The sequence below is a fragment of the Puma concolor genome, chromosome C1, assembly GCF_028749965.1.
Source record: "Puma concolor isolate L17-30 chromosome C1, mPumCon1.1.hap2, whole genome shotgun sequence".
Classification (NCBI taxonomy): Eukaryota; Metazoa; Chordata; class Mammalia; order Carnivora; family Felidae; genus Puma; species Puma concolor.
The window spans coordinates 121,000,224-121,015,099 of NC_141674.1; the positions used below are offsets into that span (position 1 = coordinate 121,000,224).

Below are 14,876 nucleotides of genomic sequence, written 5' to 3' on the forward strand. Positions count from 1 at the left end.
CCCACCCCCTCCACCCCACTAGCCTCCCCAGTGACCTCGTCCTCTAGTGAATACGGCCCACTCCTAGTCCTGGAATTTGGTGCTTGCCTCCTAAGTCATTCTATCAAGAAGAGTAAAGATGGAGAGGTGGGCAGACATGCAGAGGAATTTTGTAGGAAAGGATGCTGGGAGCCTGGTAAATAAGACCTCCCACCCCTTAGTCATGAGCCCACAAATGGGCAGAAAAGGCACTCTTACTGGCACGTACTGTGCCCTAGGTCAGGCACGTCGTTCACCCAGTAGGTATTCTGGAGGATCTGCTGTGGGCCCGCACCGAGCATGGGGCTACAGAAGTGAGCAGGCTGTGGCTCCTGCTCCTGAGGGTGTGGGAAGGGAGGAAGCCACACAAACAGGAAGAGCTGGCGTGCCCTCCCACACCATGCACACCAAGCGTCCTTGCCACCGTCCCCCCACGACCCCTCACCTGAGAAACTACCTACCCCACATGCTGACAGGTTCCTCTGGCCCCTCGTCCCGGCTGGGCCAGTCACAACGGCCAGCTACCATCCGCCTGCAGCGGCTCCGGACGGGCTCGACTCTGGGGCTTCCGCACAGATGCCCCGACAGGCCGCAGTCCTGGGGGTGGCCTTCCAGGAGGAGAGGGTGCTCACGGCTGTTCTGATCCGTTTTCTTACATGTGTGCTGATGTCTTTGCATCTACAGTTTCGGCTGTGCACAAAGAAACCAAGCAGTTCTTCACTTTATATAACACCCTGGATGATAAAAAGGTTTATTTGGAAAAAGAGGTAAGAATCTGCATAAAAAGAAAGTAACTTAATCAGATGAGCAAAGACCAGGGCTGTCAACCCCAGGAAGTTTGAAGGATGCAGTCAGTGTGAGCAGAAGGGGCATGCACCTCATGCCCAGTGCTGGGTTACAAAGTTAGTAACAGACACCTTGCTGCTCCTGTGGCCTGTGCCAACCTGGGACTGCTCGAGCTGTTTTGTCGTGCCCTGTGAGAAATGGGGTTCACATGGAGGGGGCCTGGGTCGGTGAGACTTTCATTTGAGTTTTAAAGGAAGGAAAGGGGGCGCCTGAGTGGCTCAGTCGGTTAAGCGTCGGACTTTGGCTCAGGTCATGATGTCGCAGTTTGTGGGTTCGAGCCCTGCATCAGGCTCTGTGCTGACAACCCAGAGCCTGGAGGCTGCTTGGGATTCTGTGTCTCCCTTTCTCCCTTTGCCCCTCCTCCACGTATGCTCTGTGTCTCTCTCTTTCAAAAATAAACATTAAAAACAAATTTTTTTTTTCAAAAAAAAAAGAAGGCTAGATAAAAGCATCAGCTAAATAAAATGGGGATGATGGGCTTATTACAGTATACACGAGGAATCTAGCTTTTTAATCATCAGGGGCCAACAGGAGTGAAAAGGCTCGCCATGGGCAGAGACACCCCCTCCGCATTACTCTGACACTCAGGATTCAGGGCTCCCTCACAGTGGACAAGTGATTAGAGCAGGGTGTGCAGCTATGTTTAAAAAAAAAAAAAAAAAAAGGAACAATGTGGTCTTCGTGGTGGCAGCACAGTGGAGCAGAAAGAACACACGCTTTCCAGTCGAACAGATAGTCTGGCCTTATTTTCCTCACCCATAAAGAGGGCCATGCTGCCCACTTCATATGATCGTGTTGGAGACAAAACAGGAAATGACTGTGAAGTTCTTACATCTGGTGGGTCCCAGTGCATGTTAGTTCCCACCTACTGCCTCACCTCGAGGTCAACAGAATTTTTTTCCATTTCATTTTCACCTTACAAGCTGCCTTTCCTCTTTAATAAGAGCCATACTGCAGCTGCGTCTTTTTCCTGTCCCCAGATGGAGACATGTGTAATTAGTGCCACCTTCATTGGCTATTGTCAATCAAATCAGATCAATCTCTCTCTTCCTAGAGGACGCTTCTTGAGGGAGGGGAATCGAGTTCACTTTTTCTCTGTCCGGGGGTCGTACATAGTGATGGGCACATAACAGGCATTTGAGAAATGCTTGACTGTACGAGTGGAGTGCATTTGATGGGTTTTACATCAGACCTGGGAGATAGTTCTGCCACACACCTTGGCCTTGGGGTCTTTCTACCTAGTGCGGGAAAGACTTGCCAACGAACTTAGGGGCAGGCCAGAGCCTTCTTAGAAAGCCCATCACCTTCCTCCAACAGCAGTGTTTAAAGTTGGTCCATTCTTTTTTTTTTTTTTTTTTTTTCATGTTTATTTTTGAGAGAGGGAGCATGAGTGGGGGAGGTGCAGAGAGAGAGGGAGACAAGGGATCTGAAGTAGGCTCCATGCTGACAGTAGCAAGCCTGATACGGGGCTTGAACTCATGAACCGTGAGATCATGACCTGAGCTGAAGTCAGACCCTCACCCAACTGAGCCACCCAGGTGCCCCTGGTCCATTCTTTTAAAAACTAGGAGTATGCGGCGGCTGGAAGCTTTTTAATTCCAAGCCATATTCACATAGAACTTTGCATTTGGTTAAATTGTGCCTTTTATTCCAAATCCATTAAGGCCTGTGCTATTTTAGCTTTCAAACATCCCTGGGGAGTCGCAGGGACAGGAATATCATTTCCGTGTTACTAACTGAAGTCCAAGTACAATAAATCACAAGTTGAGTTAATAACACAGCCAGAAAGAAGATCTAGGGTTCTAGACCCCGAGCTCAGAGCCTTGCCCTGGACTGCAGTATTGGGGCAGAGAGAGGGTCCTGTGCGTGTGGACTAAGGTGTTCTCCACGGGAAGGGGGCCTTGAATGATGGATTCCCACAGAAACTCTCAGAGCCGCCCAGCACCTGGCCGCATTGGGGAGCAGCAGGATGCGCGTGTCCTCGCTGTGCACCCTGACTGACCCTCCGCTAAGCTGGTAGCCCTGAAAATAAAGTACAGTGTTTGGCAAGAGAGCAAGGACTGTGGCGGTAGCTGCCCCAAGAGCCTTCATGTTAGCTTAGTGTCTTCTCAGCCGGAGTTTAGGCCCTTCTGTGGCCCGTCTTCCTGCATTCCCGGAGTCCTGGGCTGTCGGAAGGTAGATGCTCTGGGAAAAACTGGGGGGCTTGAGACCGTGTTGCTCTTTTTCTCATGTCCTTTTTTTTTTTTTTTTTAATTTTTTGAGAGAGAGACAAAGTGTGAGTGGGGGAGGGGCAGAGAGAGAGGGAGACACGGACTCTGAAGCAGGCTCCAGGCTCCGAGCTGTCAGCACAGAGCCCAACATGGGGCTCGAACCCACGAACTGGGAGACCATGACCTGAGCTGAAGTCGGACGCTTAACCGACTGAGCCACTCAGGCGCCCCTCTCATGTCCTTTTATTTCCGGAAACAAGGTGTGTTCCTCTCAGCAGCAGTGTCCAGAGACAAAACCGTGTGTGGTGGTGGGGGCGGTGCAGGGTCTTTCAACCTTTTGCTTACAGTCCCCCCTGTTTTCTTCCTCAGATTAGTCTGCTGAACTCAATTCATGAGAACTTCTCCCAGTAAGTACCGGCCCCCCTCCTTCCCGTCACGACCTTGGTGCCCCCTGCACTTTGTACTCCTCTCACCTTCGATTTCACAGGGGTGTGACTGAGTAAGACTGTGCTAGACATGTGGCTTTTACACTTTCCCCCTCCTGCCAAGTCCAGGCGTGTCTCAGTTCACGCAGTCTCTGCGTTCTTGCAGAACTACGGTGATGTTAGAGTGAGTTTGAAAGACACCAAGGAATATCTTGGTTTGGAAAAAGTTAACTTGCAGGTAACTTAACCGCCTCACTACTGTAATCTCTTTGTATGTCACTTTTGTCTTGTTAAGATTAGATCGATACCATTTGTTCTGGGGCACGTAGAGATGCTTTAAGATTTAGATAATGATTGGGGCGCCTGGGTGGCGCAGTCGGTTAAGCGTCCGACTTCAGCCAGGTCACAATCTCGCGGCCCGTGGGTTCAAGCCCTGCATCAGGCTCTGGGCTGATGGCTCAGAGCCTGGAGCCTGTTTCCGATTCTGTGTCTCCCTGTCTCTCTGCCCCTCCCCCATTCATGCTCTGTCTCTCTCTGTCCCAAAAATAAATAAACGTTGAAAAAAAAAAAATTAAAAAAGATTTAGATAATGAACTAATCTGATTTTTTAAAAACATTTTTAAAACCTTATGATAGATTTTTGTTTTTAAGTCAATGTGCGTCTTCTAAGCTACTTTATTCAGATAAGAATTTTTTTTCTCCAAAAACTGTGTGGCAAGGCCTCCCTGTACCCAAGTCATACCAGCCCTTAAGCATGCCCAGTGGTAGCCCCAGTGCTTGCTGTCTGTAAGCACCCTTCCTTTGCTTCCAGCACAAACCTCTCTTATCCCCTGGCAGGTGACCAGTGACTAAGATCTTAATGAATTACCAACTCTAGATTTTAAGCTTCATTTCTAATTAAAAACAAATAAAAAAAAAAAAACCCCACAGTTCGGTGGTAAGATTCAGCTTCAATTAGCGAGTTATAACCCTGTGGCATTTCTAAAAATGGCGCCTTCATCATCATTTCCTGATAATTGGGAGAGGCTGCAGTGTTGGAGTGTGTTTGTGATGAGCTCTGCTCTCTGTCAGCCCATCCTTTGGAAAAATTCTCAATCCTTGTGTCCGTGTGCTCTGACCCTTCTGGTGCCATTCCCAGTGCACAACAGGAAGTGAAGGACACCAGGAAAGCCACTGGTTTAGCTGCTGCTTTTAGAAACAGGACCAGGTTTCCCAACCCCAGTTTTAGGAAGATCTCAGAATATGTCTGCCAGTCTGGAGCAGTGCCTTCAAATCCCCAGATTTCTAAAAACAAAATGGAATCCATTTCCTAGGCAGTGCATGTCATTGTCAAAGTAAAAAAAGTTTTTGTTGGAAAAAAAAAAAAAGTTTTTGTTGATTTTAATGATATTTTGTTTTACTTTAAGAAAATACATTATCACTTAAGAAAATTGTAGAGAAAGTGACAAAAAAGATTAATATTCAGTTAAGAGATGAAGCTAATTTTTGTGCCTTCCTCAGAGTTTAGAATCTTTAACTGCTGGGAACCTGGGTGCCTCTTGGGGCATCATCTGGGTATGGGGAGGAGTCCCTGACACCGCCCCCTTCCTCAGCATCCTGTGTGCGAGTCGTAACTCCGCTGATTTTTCTTTCAGAGCCATGGCCTCCCCTGCTACCCGGGACCAGTTTTTACGTCAGATGGAACAGATCGTAGAAGGAATTAAACAAAGTAGAATGAAGGTCAGATGGCTTTTTTCCTATAATACAACCTGGATTTCATACTGGTTTTAGAGAAGGCCCTGGGAAGAGCAGGCCTCTTCTGGTTGACCTGGGGATGTGCTCCCGATCCTGAAGACACATCTTCAGTGTCTTCTTCCACATCTGCAGTGGGCAGGGCCAGCTCCAAAGGCAGCTGGTGTTCCAAGGCAGCTCCTAACAGTGGCTCCTGTGGACTGAATACCCACTGTGAGCTAAGCATGGTGCTATTCCTCCTAAAAGCCTTCTTAAGCAAGTAGTGTTACCCCCGTTTTATAGATAAGGAAACCCACTTTCACCAGTAGGCTTCCTCTCTTACCCAGAATCTCTTCTTCACTGGATCTTTGGCCTGAGATTCTACCATTAGAGATTCATTTCTTAGGATCTTGAGAGCATTTTAGTTTTCAGAAGTCCTCTATAAAAAAATGCATATAATTGTCAAACTGAATTCTAAAGTGAGAGGATATTATGCCTCAGAAATCAGAAGAGAGAAGAGGAATTGATAGGTGTTGTGGGAGTTCTAGAGATAGTTACAGAGAATCATTCAGCCTGGGGCCAGTATGGGGTTTTCATCGCTTTGTGGCTGTGCACTTGGGCCATTTTGATAGTAGTAAGGAAGATTTGATGACTGTCTGGAAACCAGATGTAGTTACAGTTTTCTACTGTGATAACCAGATGAATCCTAACAAATAGTTCCAAATCTCTTACTTTTGGTCCACTTAAAAAATGGATCACACCAGAGTGGTCCTCAGGCATGGCAGTAAAACCTTCTGGGGACTTAGGTCATCTCCTCTCATGAGCTAGGGGCAAAGTGCTCCAGTGAGCCATGCCAGAATGTAAACACATGAAGGAAAGGATACCGGTAGGACTTGTCATCATAAGAACTCACAAAAAACAGACATTCAAGCTGCCTGTAATCTCATCTCACAAGAGATGAACTAAGGGCAAAATATCTTTATATCCCTTTCCCTAGAGAAAGGATTAATCTCCCCATTAATGACTTCAATAAAATGATGTCAGTGGAGCAAAAAATAAAATTATCACTTAGTGGCAAGACTATTCAGCCACAAAAACGAAAGCAGTCATGAGAACGTACACATACCCAAGGCAAGACAGTCCCTTGATGACCTAGGGTGTAACGTAGAAGGAGGACAAAGAATCTAGCTAAGCGCAAGCCTTTCACAACCCAGATCCCAGCGTGGTGGACCTTTCCACCCTTGCCATGCTCCTCCTTGGGGAGCTGCTCTTGTCCGTAGGAAAGGACACTAGGAATTTATTGGGTTTTTTCCTTTGGCTTCCCCTTCCTGTTTACCAGGAGATAAGTTGTAAAGATGTGGCGTACTGGATGGGTGGTCAGGACCATGGGCAGAGAGGGCTCTCTTTTTCATGTCTGCATCCCCAGTGGCGAATACAGCACCTGACCGTGGTGGGCTTTTAAGAACTGTTTGCTGAGTGAATGATTTCATTCAGTTGACTCTAAAGGCAGTTCTCAGAGAGGGTTTGGGGCAAGTCTGAATATTGACTGGCACTTCAAATGCAAGAAGTCTGTCTTTGCAGAACAACATTCATTCAGATGCATTTCTTTTGATGTGTTTGAAAAACCATCGCTCTCCCTATCCATGGTGGTACCTGCTCAGAGTGTATGTGGCAGGGGAGTCGGGTCCTCCCAGAGCACAGACGTCCCCAGGCACAGAACTGGCAGGTGCAGAATATACACAGAGTAGACCATAGACCAGCAGTGCCTACAAATGATAGAGAAGGTGTTTATGGTGCATCGAAGGGTTCCTGAGTAAAGAGATAGTCACATACTGGCAGGCATTTTGACCTGATCCTGAGGAGAAGTCTCTGGATTTCTGGAACACTGAGAGCAAGTGCCCAGCGTAAGAAGGGGTTCCTGACCTAGAGTGTGAAGGGGGATAAGCAAGGCATGAGAACCATGTGCCTGGGTTAGGGGTGCTAGGACAGTGTGAAAATAAAACTCAGCCCTAAGCCAGCTCCTGATTCTGAGAGCAAAGAGGACCCTTACACTGCTTACCACCAGCACTCTAGGGCATCCAGTGTGAAGACAAAACAGAGTCTTTGCTGAATGGCTATTGTAAACCAAGTGACGTGCCATTCGTACAATATTTAGTCCCACATATACCTATGTACACAGGTAACAAAACCTGTGATCTAGGTGATATTACCCTTATTTTGCAACTAGGGGACCTATCTTTCAAAAAGGTTAAATAACCTGCCCAGGGAAACACAACAAGTGACAGGGGTAGGATTGCTCATTCCATTTCAGGGTTGCTACACCACCTCCCATGTGGGGTCCTGGATACACTGAAATTAAATTGATTATAGGGCCATGTTTTTTTTTAATGTTTTTATTTATTTTTGAGACAAAGAGAGAGCATGAGCAAGGGAGGGGCAGAGAGAGAGGGAGATGCAGAATCTGAAGCAGGCTCCAGGCTCTGAGCTGTCAGTACAGAGCCCGATGCGGGGCTTGAACTCACGGGCTGTGAGATCATGACTTGAGCTGAAATTAGACACTCAACCAACTGAGCCACCCAGGCACCCCTATAGGACCATGTTTATATCACTGGGACGTGGTCAGCCATGGCCAGACTTTCTGCTGGAGGACAGAGCAGGCAGGAAAGGCCTGGGGTCGATCTGCCTGCTGTGCTAGCTAGGAGGTAGGGATCCAGTGGAAAAAGTGTCTGGCAGCTGTGAGAACTGGGGTCCAGCAAGTAAGAGCAGTGGGAATTGTGGCAGGAACCATTTTCATTTGGATGGTATCAGGAAGCCTGCCAAAAGGGAGCACGGGACACACTGGGGAAGGCGGGTTACCAGACTCCAGACCTGGGCGCAGGCATGCGACAGGTGCCCACGTGCAGACCTATAGAAAGAGGAGAGCAGGGTCTCAGGATTAGGTCACCAGGAGACTTAGGAACTGTATACATGGTCAGGAGCAGACCAGGCAGATGAATGCCCATGTGGGGCGGGCCTTCCCCCGAGCAAGGTTGGAAAGGGCTGGGGGGGGTGCACCGGGTCACACTTCACCCACGTGATCAGCCCATAGCATGGCACGGGGCTGAGTGCGGAATATGGTGCAGCCAGTTCGACGTTACCCTGTGTCAACTGTGTAATCCCTCCCAACGCGTCACTCAGAAGCGCTGTTCGGGCATCAGAAGACCAGTGAATTCATCCAGCGCGCTCTTGACCACCTGCCACCAGCCAGGCACCAGCTCACCACCATAACTTTCTGCCCAAATGTCACTTCCTCAGAGAGCGCTCCCTGACCATCCAGTCTGAGGATGCCACACATGCTCCTCTCTGTCTCCCAACCCTGTCATTCTCTTCACAGTACTGATCACGGGTGTGAATTTGCACGCGGAGCTCTGTGTAAGGTGCTTGGTTAGTGTCAGTCCCTCTAGCATGCACCCTCCGTGGGAGCAGTGACATTGCCTCGTCACCACAGCATTTAGTGCCCAGGGTGTCCACACAGTATTTGTTGAATGACAAAGCTGTTAGGTACCTTAGGAAAGTCTCTCTAACCCAAATCCAGCCTTTATTTATGAGGTCACCATCCTGGAAACAACCTTAATTGTGTGTGACTAGAAAGATGGGTGAAGTTAGCAGGGTGATCAGGAATATTGTATAGTTTTAATTGTAGGAATTGTACAATAGTGTGAGAAATACTTGTGCTAAATGAAAAGGGAACTCAGTTATTTAAATAGGAGTTTCTCAGGCTCAACACAATCAATATTTTGGACCAGGAATGACTACTCCTTGTTGTGTATGTTGTAGAATGTTTAGCAGCATCGCTGGCTCCTAGCAGCACCCCTTCCTCACAGGTGTCTGTCCCCAGACATCGCCTCATGCCCTTTGGGGGGCAAAATAGACCATGGTTGAGAACCACCAACCTGTTTGTTGTGAAACTATAATCACACATACACACACACACAGGAACAGTTAGTGCCCAATGATAGGAGAATTGCTGATTGAAGTAGACAAGCCTCTATGTAATGTCATGCAAAGAATAAATCCCAGAAGTAATGTATAGAAGGTAAATGAAGTCCACAGAAATGTTGGTAATACTCACCTTTTGGATGCTGCCAGCAGCCCTTGGTCACAATAGGCCTTTTCATCACCGTTTCCTGAAATGTTTCAACAGATGGAAAAGAAAAAGCAAGAGAACAAAATGAGAAGAGACCAGTTGAATGACCAGTACTTGGAACTGTTAGAAAAACAAAGGCTGTACTTCAAGACTGTGAAAGAGTTCAAGGAGGTAAGAGGAGGGTTGGGGAGGGCATGTAAGGCTATGGGGGCGGGGCATTGGGAATGGATTCTCTGGTTTTCCACTGGTCCGCAATAGCAGCTTGGCGGCCTGATCCCAACAGTAACCCACGACATCTAGGTGGTTCAGGACTGTGTAGTTCGGGGGCCCATCTTGAGTCTCGAATTGAATGTTCCAGAGACAATGATGTCTTTATTTTCATTCCTCTGACATTTAATGAGCATATCAAACTCACAAGGAAAAGCACTATCGGCCTGCATCCAGAGTCACTTGGAAACAGCAGTTGTTCTAAATTCAGGTCTGGAATAAGACGGGGAGAGACCTTGAGAAGCCTGTGGAAAGAATGAATTTTGAGCGTGGTGGGTTTGGATTCAAGCTCTACTTTTACCACTTACCAACTGTGCACTTGGCCAGTGACTTAATCCCTCCAAACCCATTTCCTCGTTGCTGGATTCTGTTGGGTCAGGCGAGGGATGAAAGCATCTAGCACTCTGTCTGGCTCCTGTCGTGCCCAACACTCAACTGAATTTTGTTGGTCTCTGTCATTTCCGCCTGCATTTGGGCAGGGTTTCTCTTCATGGGTCCAGACAGAAAAGTGTTTTCCCTTTGCTTAAGAGATTTTCCAGAAAAGAGACTTCATTTTGTCACTTTCTAGGGTATCAGCCACTTCATTTTCAGGAATTCCTCCCCCCTTTCTAACCCAAATCCATGTGGTTTCAGTGAGTTTGGAAATGGCTGAATATAGAGGAGCCAGAGGTGTAGTTGTATCCTGGTGTTTGGTCTACAGAATAAAAAATATAATCTATTCATACCAGTAATTTTGTTCTATATATTTTTAGACTTTTCTCTCTTCCTTCCTTTCTACCCTTTTTCCTTTTCTACTTCTCTTTTTTTTTTTTTAATGTTCATTTCTTTATTTTAAGAGAGAGAAAGTACATGTGAGTAAGCAGGGGAGGGGCAAAGAGAGAGAGAGAGAGAGGGAGAGAATCCCAATGCAGGACTCGATCCCAGAACCATGAGATCGTGACCTGAGCCTAAATCAAGAGTTGGACGCTTAATTGACTGAGCCACCCAGGCAACCCTCCTTCCTTTTTTTTTTTTTTTTTTTTTAATTTAACTTTTGGGAGCCACAACCCATAGACATTTTGAAATCTTTGTACTTTCCATAAATGTTCTTCCAGCTCCTACCAGGCCCCTGGAGGTATATCAAGACCCAGTCCCTATGTCAAGGAGCTTATTTTGTGGTTGGGGGGACAGATAACAAGCTAGGAAACAGAAACCCTAGTAAACAAGTATTAACATATAAGAAGTAATTTCACTTTTTGCCAGGGGGTTGGGGGTACTAATGGAGATGGTGTGGTTAGAGAAGATCTCCCTCAGATGAAGACTTGGCCATGGGCAGAGCAGGATTGAGACCTAAGGCCAGGCAGCATGAGAGAGTGACCGGGTGGTGAGGTGCTCTTGGTGGGAGCCCCTTGTGGTTAGCAGGGGTTGGAAGGGCTAGTGAGCTAGCGGGCAAGGATCAAATAGGACCTAGAAGAGCTCTTTTTTGCCCTTGAATGCAAATAACTCACGAAGAGAAAAGGCCCAGTGGAGAGGAATTACATTTCAAATATTGTTTGCACATGTCAGCACTGCCCTTTTGACAGCAGAAACAAAAAGCAGGTAAGTTGGGGAGGATGCGTATAAGCTGTCAAAATCAAAGCAAATAAAAGCGAAATGGAAAAGCTCAGGGCTAAAGGCTTAGGATGACCTCCAAAGGAAACAGTTCTTTCAGATACATTAAGCATCAAGATTTCTGTCCTGGCCTCCTCAGGCACAGACACTCGCATGTCAGAGGGCAAGGGAGGGTCTCTCCAAGCCGGCTGAGACTCCTAGACCATCTCCTTGCCCATGCCTATTTTCTTTGGTCCAAAGCAAGTTGGAGAGATAAAGGGGAAGGAGAATATAATATGTCCTTCAGACAGCTACATATATTTCATTTAAAGGACTTACCTTTTGGGGAAAAAAACACATACTTTCTTGTTTTTCGACATTAAAACTGATAGTATGTACTCCTTTTTTTTTTTTTTTAATGTTTTACTTGGCAAAACTTTAAAATTAGCCATCGCATGTCAGTGTCCCCACATCTCGAACCTTTTCCATAAGCTCCTCTGAGGTAACCTGGCCCCTCTTGGGGCCCCCACAGGTTGAGGGAGAAGCGACAGTGGAGGCCGACTCCCCTCCAGTTCCCACCCCATCCCTTCAGCCAGGCTGATTCTGCTATGTTACGTATTGTGGTACCGGTCAGATCTCATTGGCAATAGATGCACAGTTTGGGAAGGCAGACTTTCATCCCAGGGCAGAGTCAGGGATGATGAACCCTCTCTGTTCTGCCCTCTTTCTTTGTCTCTCCCCAACCTGCCTCGTCATCTACTCCTGGGTTCTAGATTCCCACCGTATCCTGGTCTCTGGCACTCATCACTTCATGCAGAGCACAGTTATCATCGTCCAGAGCATGGCCCTTGGCCACATTACTACTTCCGCTTCATTGGATTTGGTTTCCTCCACATTCATTGAGCTCAGTGGTGCCCCTCGTCCTGACTCCCAGCCTCCTCTGGTATCGAGACCCCTGACCGTGTCCAAACTCCCACGGGCTTGCTCAGCTCAGCAGGGTTTGTTAACAGCAAGGCTGCCAGGAAACAGCACATACTCTGAAATCAGTTTAATGGCCAAATTGCATTAATTAACTACGTCCCTGAAGCACAGCCTCTCCTAGGGTCACCGACCCAAGATTTCAATTCTAGCCTAGCGCTGAGGAATGCAAACCATACATTTTCACGAAGCTGGCTTTGAGCGCATAATTTCGAGGGGGCTAAAGTGCCATGTCTAGCACATAGTGGGCCCCATACGGTCTTCAGTAGGAAAGAAACAGAATCAAGGGAGGTATTTTCTCTTTTCTTCTAGAAAGAAATGCCTAAGGGACCCTTTCTGTATTTGCTTTGAACAGACAGACGGTGTCATTCTGTGGTTTCCCAAAAGGCCTCCAGTAGCTTGCATGAAACTTAATCAGGGCTCACACATACCAGGTACAGCCAGAGAGTTCAGGCACCGTCTGAGCGTTGTGTGGTCCCCAGAATTATCCCTGCTGGGGACCCTGCCACAGGAGCACTTGGATGCTTCTGAGTTGTTTTTGCCTCGTTTGAAAGTTGAAGTGGGTGACAACTGAATGTATTTAGTCATTGTTTTGTTGTTTTATCTTTTTTTATGGAAATTTTCAAAAAATACACAGAAGTAAAGAAAGTAGTTTAATAATAAATAGTATGACTACCTGCCTGTTCTTGTTCCATCCCCCCCCCGCACCCCCCCCCCCCCCCACCACACACACGCACTCAGTCTTTGGCTGGAGGTTTCCTCCCCAAGCAAGTCTCAGTAACCCGTTTTAAAAAGGAAAACTTCGTTCTCTAGTCCAACAAATGTTACTCAACTTCTTTCTCTACCCACCCCCCGGGAAAAAGTAACTGCCTCCCCCTCCAGAAACATGTGCTCAAAAAGTGTTAGAGTACTCTGCTTCTGACAGAATAATTCAGCCTTACCCCAGGCCCAGAGCCCAGCTATTCCCCAGTTCTGAGGAGAAAAATAAGTGGAACTGGCACTTAGTAAAAAAAGGGCCACTGCAGACATGAGCCACAACACTGCCAGAAAGAACAAAGGGCCTCCGGAGAGCTGAGAGCACATAGCCAGGCCCAGAAAGGTGGAAACATTGACTCTTGGGTTCTTGGATGCAGGGGGTTGAAGGGTGAAAGAATTTCTTCCCCACTAGGAGAATCCCCAGGAAGCATGGCTACTGGAGGCCTGGCCTCACTCTCAGGCCTCAGGCCTCAGCCCTCCAGCTTGTGTGTCCAGGCCCTTCCCACTACCATGTGCACCTCTCAGTTTAAACAGGGCTCCTGGTGACATGGCCAGAGGAAGGAGGGGACACTGTTTGCCAGCAGATGGAGGTATCAAGGATATCCTGAGCTGTCAAGTCCAGAGGGAACAAGAGGGAAGGAGGATGCCTAGTGAGAAGCTTTGGAACGTGTTTAAGGAAGGGGGGGATACAAAGCGATGCAGAGGTGACCTTGTGCCACTGGACATCAGATTCCACACACACAGGATGGCACCCGTGACCTCCCTCGGTCATCTCCCTCAGGACGTGCAGTAATGGATTTCAGACAGCTCAGTGTTAAAAGGGGAGGTGTCCCTCGATGCATTTCTCTCACCCTGTGTTCTGTGAGTTTCTTTCTTAAAGCCAAGGATATTCTTGACCTTCACTGTTGTCAGAGTAAGAACTTTGCTGTGTGTTCTGCTTGCTGTGTGAGCTGGGTCACTCCTTCGGCGGCTGGCTCCCAGGACCTTGCCCCTTTCTTATTGTAGTGGTCCAAGATTGGAACATAAAAGTGTCTGCTTTCTGCTGCTGTCCCCTTGAGCATTTCAGTGACTTCACGAAGTCTTGCGATGACTGTGCCTAATCCTCATCCAGTTCTCAGTCTGACAGCCCAGAAGCCAATTGTCATTATAGTTGTTTTGGCACTGAATCAGATGCACGTCTCCAGGAAGTTCCGTCGTGCTGGTGGCAGCATGCAAGGGGGCCGGTTTAGTCAGTCAGTAGCTGTCTCTCCTGGGACTGGGGGAAAGGTAGTAAGACCGTCAGGTTCACGTGGGAGCTCATGTGGTCACCACCTCTCTGCATGCCGTCTCTCTGTTCCTTTCCAGGAGGGCCGCAAGAATGAGGTGCTGCTGTCCAAGGTGAAAGCCAAGGCCTCCTGAAAACTCCCAGACGTCATCGTATGTCATTGTTTTTTGGTTTTTGGGTTTTTTTTAATGCCATATATCAACTACAGGCTGGTGAAGTGGTTCCAAACACTACAGTAGAGAGATGCACCTCAACACTCTGGGTACTTCCTTCCTCCCATTTGCTTCCGTTTCATCTCTCTGTTGCCGATGGAATCAGACAGTGTGCACCTGACGGCTTGGATAATGCCCGTCGTCCTATGAAGAAATGTGGGCAGTATTTGTTCTGTGTCGGTTCAACTTTTGTTTCTCCAGTAACATTGCACATATGAAGGTACCTGTATCTGTATGGACTCTCTGAATAAAAAGGAATTCGTTTGTTCAGCAAATGTTAATTGAGCAAGCAGTGAGAAGTAAACCCTGAGGGAAACAGACGTGTAAAACACAGGCCCTGCAGCTCGGGCCCCAGCAAGGAGCCTGGGGAGCAAACATAGCCCGCTGGACCCCAGAGCTTGGTCGGCTGAGATTTTTTTTTTTTTTAGTAAACAAAGGCTTTTAGCTGAACGACCAGCCCATGTGAGTGGTGGTCTTGTAGGCCCTTCACTTACC

At 47.6% G+C, this 14,876-nt stretch overlaps 1 protein-coding gene across 4 annotated transcripts in view; it reads left to right on the forward strand.

Moving 5' to 3' along the window:
* CCDC93 (CCC complex scaffolding subunit CCDC93) overlaps window positions 1-14,656 on the forward strand; it is a 93,688-nt gene extending 79,032 nt beyond the window's left edge. For all 4 annotated transcript variants that reach the window (XM_086718446.1, XM_086718445.1, XM_086718447.1 and 1 more), the window contains 5 exons: window positions 703-785; window positions 3,444-3,481; window positions 5,134-5,218; window positions 9,393-9,506; window positions 14,250-14,656. In XM_086718446.1, coding sequence (XP_086574572.1) covers window positions 703-785; window positions 3,444-3,481; window positions 5,134-5,218; window positions 9,393-9,506; window positions 14,250-14,303 — 374 coding nt within the window. In that variant the 3' untranslated portion in view covers window positions 14,304-14,656. The remainder of the gene's footprint in view (window positions 1-702; window positions 786-3,443; window positions 3,482-5,133; window positions 5,219-9,392; window positions 9,507-14,249) is intronic.
* Window positions 14,657-14,876: the final 220 nt, after the last annotated feature.